We start from the raw sequence: 8481 nt of genomic DNA on the forward strand, positions 1-8481 counted from the left end.
TAGGCAATTGGAGACTTACTGGTTTCTACGGCTTTCCCGAGAGCTCTCGTAGAAGGGACTCATGGAATTTAATCCGTAATCTAGCTGACAGTTCCAATCTACCTTGGTGTATCATTGGCGACTTCAACGATATCTTATTCTCCAATGAAAAGAAAGGTAGAAATGAAAGGCCGAATTGGATGATGTCAGGATTTTGACATGCGATTCAGGATGCTGGTCTGATTGATATCCCGTTAGAAGGGTATTGTTTTACTTGGTTCAAAAGTCTTGGAACTCCCAGAGCAGTGGAAGAAAAATTAGACAGAGCAATGATGAATTCGGAGTGGAGTAATTCTTTCCCTGGTGCGAAATTAGAGTGCTTGACTGCTGCCTCCTCAGATCACTATCCGGTTATGCTAACTTGTATTCCCACGGTACAACATAGTTCAGCCAGGACCTTCAAGTTTGAGACTGCTTGGCTTACGGAACCGGGTTTTACGGAATTTGTGCGTGACAACTGGAACTACTGTGAGTATGCTGAAATTACTAAAAAGTTGGAAAGGTGTGGTACTGATATGCTAAAATGGAGTCAAAAAAATTGGCACAAAGTTAGAAAGGAAATTGATAGTATTTGCAAGAAGTTGGATAGAGCTCGGCATCACATTTCGGAAGGGAATCTCAATTATTTTTCAGCCCTCAAGAAACGATTAATTACTCTGCTGGTGAAAGATGATCTTTTTTGGAAGCAAAGAGCCAAAGCCCATTGGTACAAAGACGGTGATCTCAACACTCGATTTTTTCATGTCTCAGCTACTGTTAGGAAAAAAGTAAATGCTATAAAGTCTCTTGTCAATGAGAATGGAGATGTTATTGAGTCTACTGAAGGGATGTGTCAAGTGGCTAGTGCTTATTTCAATGATTTATTCCAAAAAAAAAAGCAAGCTCTCGGGATCGAGTACTACAAGCTATTGATACTTTAGTTTCTGAAGAAGACAATGACATGCTTACTGCTGGATTTTCATTGAACGAATTTAGAGATGCTATTTTCTCGATGCAAGCAGACAAGAGTCCGGGTCCCAACGGTTTTAATCCTGGTTTTTATCATCACTTTTGGGATACTTGTGGCACTGATATATTTCAAGCTGCGTGTGGTTGGCTCGAAACAGGTTCTGTTCCGCAAAGTCTTAATAAAACTAACATCACTCTCATTCCGAAAGGAGATACCCAAACCACTATGAAGGATTGGCGCCCGATTGCTTTATGCAATGTTCTTTATAAAGTTATAGCGAAAGTTCTTGCTAATCGACTCAAGAAGATCTTAGGGAAATGCATCTCAGATAATCAGTCAGCTTTTGTACCCGAAAGATCTATTCTGGATAATGTTATGGCTGCTATTGAAGTGATTCATGATATGAAGACCAAAACTAGAGGTAGAGTTGGAGAGATAGCTCTTAAGCTTGATATTAGTAAAGCCTACGATAGAATCGACTGGGATTACTTAAAGGATATCCTTATCACTATGGGTTTTTGTCAAAAATGGGTTGGATGGATCATGCTTTGCGTTAGTACGGTGGAATATTCAGTGAATGTGAATGGCAACATGATCGGGCCGATAGTCCCCGGGCGTGGATTGAGGCAAGGAGATCCTTTATCTCCGTATTTATTTATTCTTCGTGCGGAAGGTCTTACTGCTCTTATCAGGAAAGCAGAAAATAGAGGTGATATACATGGTGTTAAAATTTGCAGAAATGCCCCAATTATTTCTCATCTTTTGTTCGCCGATGATTGTTTCCTCTTCTTCAGAGCTAATACTGCAGAAACTAATGTCATGAAGGATGTTCTTGCTACTTATGAGGAAGCATCAGGTCAAGCTATTAACTTCCAAAAATCTGAATTTTACTGTAGTAGGAATGTAAACTCTGATACTAGGCTTGAGTTGGTTACGTGTTTGGGGGTTCAACAGGTTCTGGGTACCGGTAACTATCTTGGTATTCCTTCCATGATTGGTAGGAGTAGGAAATCAGCTCTTAGATTCATCAAAGACAGAATTTGGAGGAAAATTAATTCTTGGAGTAGTAGAAGTTTGTCTCAAGCAGGGAGAGAAACCATGATCAAATCTGTTCTTCAATCTATTCCGACTTACATTATGAGCTTGTTCCTTATTCCCTCCTCCTTAATTGATGAGATCAAGAAGATGATGAACTCCTTCAGGTGGGGTCATAAAAGAGATAGAGCCAAAGGTATACATTGGCTTTCCTGGGACCGTTTATCTATGCCAAAAGTTGATGGGGGTATGGGTTTCAAGAATTTGAATGCTTTTAATCTCGCTATGCTAAGTAAGCAAGCTTGGAGACTTACGACCAATACAGATTCTCTGGTTTCCCGTCTTTACAAAGCCAGGTATTTTCCGAATAACGACTATCTAAGTTCTAACATTGGTCATAATCCAAGTTATGTGTGGCGTAGCATCTGGAGTTCCAAGTTTGTGATTAAGGGAGGTTTAAAATGGAGTATAGGGTCAGGAGAGAGTATTTCGGTTTGGGATCATTATTGGTTGGCTGATGGGTCTTCATTAAGTAATCCTTGGCCGAATAATATGGTGGTAGATAATCTTAAAGTCTCGGACTTGATGACTCATAATGGTAAAGATTGGAACTATGGTTTGATTAATGCGCTTGTTGGAGAAGAGTCAGCTCAAAAGATTCAAAACACTCCTCTCTTTACGGCGGTTCACAAAGATAAATTGTTTTGGAAGCATGAGTCCAATGGTAAGTTCTCAGTTCGAAGTGCTTATAGGTATTGTATCAATGATGCTATTGATACCTCTCACCTAAGAATTAAGGAGAGCTGAAATTTGTTATGGAACATCAAGGCCCCACCCAGAGTTAAGAATTTTTTGTGGCGTCTGTGTAGAGACTGTGTGCCTACTCGAAGGAGATTGTTGGATAAAGGTGTTAATTGTCCCTCTAATTGTGTTGCGTGTATGGATGGCGAAGAGAATAGTTTTCACCTATTCATCCAGTGTTCTAAAAGTATAGAGTGTTGGATAAGAGTGGGTTTGTGGCCTTTGTTGCAGCGGATTAGTAGTAATGGAGAATTATTTGCGTCTGTGATTTTCTCCTTTTTGCAGGTTTCCAACCATGACCAAAAAGCGATTTTCTCAGTTACCTTATGGAGTATCTGGAAAGGGAGAAATAATCAGGTTTGGAATCAGGTGGAAGACTCTCCGACGCTCATCTGTCTACGGGCAAATCAGTTGTTGACAGATTGGAAAGAAGCTCAGAAATATCGCCTCAACAATGAGATTATTACTTCACCGCCAGCTATTATCAGATGGGAAAAACCGCAGAGGGGCAGATTTAAGTGCAATATTGACGCCGCTTTTTCTCATAATAAGGTTGGTTTTGGTGCCTGTATTAGAGATGAATTGGGTAATTTCATTGTAGCTCGGACTGAATGGTTCTCTCCTTGCACCGATGTTGTTATTGGCGAGGCTCTAGGCCTTCTGAAAGCTGTTAACTGGGCCCATGATATGGGGTACGACAATATGGATTTTGAATTAGATGCTAAGCGGGTTGTGGATAGTGTGACCTCTCCGAGACCTAATGACTCGGATCTAGGCGCTATTACGGAAGAATGTAACCGGTTGATGGCCCTCTTCTTTAGGAACTCTCATGTTAAGTTCGTTAGAAGACAAGCTAATGAGGTTGCTCATGCTCTTGCACGGGTGGCTCCATTTATGGCTAATTTTCATAATTTCTATGATATTCCAACATGTATTCAGAATATTATTATTAATGAAATGAGTTAATTTTCCCCGTCAAAAAAAAATGTAACACAGGAATTAGTAATTAAGATAGAATGAAAATTTATTTTAAAGTAATAATGATTTTATTAAAAGAAAATCTTCGTTTTTTATTTACAAATATACTTGAAAATAGAGACTAGTTACTGAATCCTTTAATTTGATAATATTATTATATTTGATTAAAAATATATATATTTGTGATGATTATTGATAACTTAGATTGATAATATTTTATTGTTATAAAGGCAAATAATAGAGAGAGTAGAAACATAGAACAAAAATATAATGTAATGACTAATGAGTCTAACACACTGACTCTGACTCTTTTACACGTGGTGACTCTGACTCTTTTACACGTGGAGGCGAAAAGTGCTCTCATTCTTAATTTCATTTTTAGACATAGAGTTTTTTTTTTCTTCTTATATTGATAATTATAAAAATGGGCTCTTAAAATGTTGAGGCCTAGTGCAGTATAACTTGTTGAACCGGTGAATGGCCGGCCCTGCCCGTTAATCAACTTAGATAAAATCACTTATTTACAGTAATGGTTCAAATGTTTAAATATAATGATCTAACATAATGGTTCAAATGGCACGGGTTGTTAAAGGTCTAAATACAATTATCTAACATAAATTTCAAATGGGATGGGTTGTTAAAGGTCTCAATACAATGATTTAACATAACAAGATGATGTTTTACTATGGTATACCACTTACTACTATATATCAAAATATTTAATGTCTAGACTTTTGAAGTTGTAATTTATGGTTGAGTAACATATAATAATTTATACGTAAAAATATTTAATTTCTAAAATTTTCAAATTTTATTAATGATGTACCACAAATACAACATTTAATGTATATAACTTTCAAATTTTTTAAGCAATAACTGAAATTAAATAGTCTTAATAATTGACGGTTTTCCTAATTTATTATCTTTGGTAAACTTGTTTACAATTTTATCAAAATAGTCTTTTTCATAACAATTAATTTTAACGATTTCCTTTTCCCTAATTTCATTTTCATTTGCACCGATATTGTTAATTTGTTCATTAAATGGTCTTGTACCTTTCCTCTTAAAACTTGTTTCAATCACTTGTTTGTATGCACATCTTTCTTCTCATATTATAAGAATATTATTTTAAATAATATAGATAAAAAATATTACTAAGAGGAATGTCAAGCAAAATTTTGAAAATAATTATGACATATAAGTAATGTCGTCCATCCAAAGTTTTATTAGTAGACAACATTCACTTCATTAAAAATAAAATAAAATATAAGTAGCAATAATAAAATGAAATTCTAGAAGGTGTTCTTGTTTATTCTTACTTTTATATTATCTTGAATTTCCCTTCTATTGAAAAGAAACTCTTTACCTCTAATTTTACCAAGTTTATTAAATTGCCTTCATTATCAACCAAATTATGCAACCGAATAAAACAACACATTTTTTTAATAATAATAAACATGGTATATTTTAATTTATTAAATTAAATGTTATGCATGGAGATGAGCTAATGATATTTAACTAGCCTATGTTTTGAAACACTTATTTCATACATGATTATTAAAATTGTTTTAATTTTGTTATTGAACATGATTATGAGGACAAAGCCATAAAATGATTATGCTTTTACTATTTTAAAGTGAACCTTAAGTATTTCCAACAATGAATTTGCATACTTTATTATGTATAAAAAATATTAATTTTTCTTACTAAATTAACTTATTATATTATCCCTCATCAAAGACATTTCTCAATTCACGTGAAGTTTATATCATGTCGGCTTGTGAAACCTTAGCATTCTTTCATCGAGGGAAATTATTGACAACAATGTTATTTATAAATAGTTAATATTTTAGAAATAATCAAAAAAAAAATTAATCGAGGGAAATTATTGATGACAATGTTATTGAATAACTTGTAAAATTAATTTTAGGTAAATTGAATTATTATAATATTAGGCATAGTTTTAATTAGGATTTCTTTGTAAGAGCGGTTATCTAGTCTATTGTTGTAAATTATTTTTTAAATAAGATTTAATAGGGTTTTGTTAAAAAAAGTGCCGAGTATTTCATAAAAAATGTCATTGTAGACCTGTTTTTAATAATCTTTTCATTTTAGAGGTCATAAGAAAATTATCATTTTTTAAATAAATTCATTTAACATTAAATACACTACATAAGTAATTTAATTATTTATCATAAAAGAATGACAAAATATTTTTTTGTCCCACAAGTTTACCTCAAGGTCTCTTAACTTAAAAAATATTTATATTGGTCCTTTAACTGTTCAAAATGTTTCATTTTAGTCCTTTTGTCTAATTAACGACAGAAAAACTCAAAAATCGACCGCTAAATTCGTAGCTAATTAGACTAAAAGGACTACAATGAAACGTTTTAAAGAGTTAAAGAACCAATATGAAAACTTTTTAAGTTAATGGACCAAAATAAACCTCGAAGTAAACTTACGGGAACAAAAAAAATATTTAAAAATCAATTATAACTTAAACCGATAATAAGTATAAAAATAACGTCATAAAAAAAATTATATAAGTTGGTTCTATTGAAGATAAAATTACAAACACAAACTTGTTTAAGAGTAATATTTGGATATTGTTGTTGATACTTATAATTAGGATTAGAATGAAGTAAAACTGCTTGGAAAACATGTCTTTGATTAATCAAAGTGGTAGCCTCATGATTTCCTATCCGATCAAATGTTCAAATTAAGCATTGGTTGGTCAACTCCTCCTTATGCGATATCATCAAGTTCTAATAACAATTGTACAGTAAGTTATTTATCATTATAAAGAACATGTTTCGAATCTATCGCTACCATTGGGGATAGATTAATGAAAGCATAACTTGGTGTTGCACATGATCTAATGTACAAAGTTATGTTGCGGATTTTGCATGTGTGACTGGAGTTTAAAGTTTAGATATTGGAATGTTTTGAACTTGCTAGTTGAAATTCCATATCCTAAAGCTTCGAATAGTGTACCCGTGGGTTGATGATGAGTAGGTTTAGTTGCGAGTCGTGAATATATTGTCTAGCGGTTCAACCAATGAATATGAATCTAGATTTAACCAATGAATATACCTTGATATGTGCTTAATGATTATGCTTATGTCAATTGATAAATGCTTGTGTATATTGACAATGCGAGGATCCGTAACACAGGAATCTCCATTTAAATCGGGGGACTTTCTTTTACACCATAGATAAGGGAGAGTAGTGTTTCTCCCGTAGATGTTTGTATTGAGGTTTTATAGCCATGTAGAGCAAAAAGGAAATATCTTGCGCCAATCCTTGTACGTCTTAACCATTTTTTGAACCATCTTTTCGATGTTATTTTATATTTGTAGCTTTGACGACTCCATTAAGTTTGCATCAATATGGGGAGGAATGGTGTTGTTTAATTTTGAAGTCCTCACATAATTCCTTTCGCCATGTTATTGTTCATATTAGACCTTTTGTCTATAATAATTTTGTTAGGAATTCCATATCGATAATTGATGTTTGTATTCGATGAGTCAGGTGACTACTTATTTTGTCACATTTGCGTAGGAGGCGACTTTGACCTATTTGGTGAAGTAATTAATGGTGATGATTTGATATTTATGATAACAACCTGCTCCTACTATGTTGCCCCAATTTTGATTTTCCTCGGATCTTTGGCAGTCCCCAAATTTATTATCTTGGCTACTTCCGGAGATGGAACCATGATTTTTGATCTATTAACCTTGTTAACCATTTAGGGAGTACATCGTCTTCCTCATCCCCGTCTTTATCTTGGTTAATTTGAACCTCAAGTTTATATTGAGCTTCAGCAATATCATTATCGGTGGAATTATCATGTTTGATGTATTTTATAATGTGAAGATGAGATTTTTAATAAGAAAGTATTTTCCATTTGAAATGATAAAGGAAAAGAAAAAGACACGGGATCTTGAACCAAATGCAAAATAACTTTTATTAATCGACAAAACAAATTTGAAATCATAAGGGGCCCTTACAAGATACCTTTATGCTTCGGGCGAGGCATAAGGGTTATAAAAACAAAATGAAATGATATTTTGGAAAGAAAAAGATCTTTGGTATCTCCATGGTTGACCAATTATGAAGTCGTTCGCTCAGAGCACATTCGTAGATGAAGTCAAATGTTGCTTCATAGGTACCTTTGATGTATAGCACCGACATTTGTTCATCAAGTTTGCATCCATCTGTTCTGACAACCTGTCGTAGAGATGGAAATTGTAGTCCATTCTTGACAGGCTTACTTGCAGTAGCATTTTGTAAGTCTCTCCAAGATGTCATTGATTCCTTGATCTTCTCCCCAGGTAATGTAATAACAGTAGCAATATCCAATGCTTAGAATGCAGTTTCTATAGTGTCTTCCTCACCAGTGACATATCTGTATGACTCTGGATAGCCAACAAATACATTTTTTTTCTCCATTGATGACAATCACGGGATCTTCATTAACCCATTTCATCTCTTGGCAGAGGGTCGATGTGACTGCCCCTGCCGAATGAATCCAAGGTCTTTCAAGCAAGTAAGCGCATGCCGGTTCTATTTCCATGACTCGTAAATTGATACATGAAGTATATGACCCTTTTTCCCCTTGGCGAGGAATTATCGGGGGTCACTTCCTCTCCACCATGATTATGCATCCTTGTTCAGGA

General features: G+C 34.2%; 2 protein-coding genes across 2 annotated transcripts; both read left to right on the plus strand.

Annotated features, from left to right (window-relative positions):
- The first annotated feature begins 308 nt into the window (after positions 1–308).
- LOC131614985 (uncharacterized) lies at positions 309–959 on the plus strand. Its single transcript, XM_058886508.1, has one exon. The coding sequence runs from the start codon at positions 309–311 to the stop codon at positions 957–959; it is 651 nt and encodes a 216-aa protein (XP_058742491.1).
- A 2003-nt stretch (positions 960–2962) lies between these two features.
- Positions 2963–3790, plus strand: LOC131614986 (uncharacterized). Its single transcript, XM_058886509.1, has one exon. The coding sequence runs from the start codon at positions 2963–2965 to the stop codon at positions 3788–3790; it is 828 nt and encodes a 275-aa protein (XP_058742492.1).
- The last annotated feature ends 4691 nt before the right edge of the window (positions 3791–8481 follow it).

Source organism: Vicia villosa, linkage group LG6 (genome assembly GCF_029867415.1).
Source record: "Vicia villosa cultivar HV-30 ecotype Madison, WI linkage group LG6, Vvil1.0, whole genome shotgun sequence".
Classification (NCBI taxonomy): Eukaryota; Viridiplantae; Streptophyta; class Magnoliopsida; order Fabales; family Fabaceae; genus Vicia; species Vicia villosa.

What these genes read in the sequence shown, in the direction of transcription:
- LOC131614985 (XM_058886508.1), top strand. Translation starts at nt 309, where the DNA reads ATGATGAATTCGGAGTGGAGTAATTCTTTCCCTGGTGCGAAATTAGAG.
- LOC131614986 (XM_058886509.1), top strand. Translation starts at nt 2,963, where the DNA reads ATGGATGGCGAAGAGAATAGTTTTCACCTATTCATCCAGTGTTCTAAA.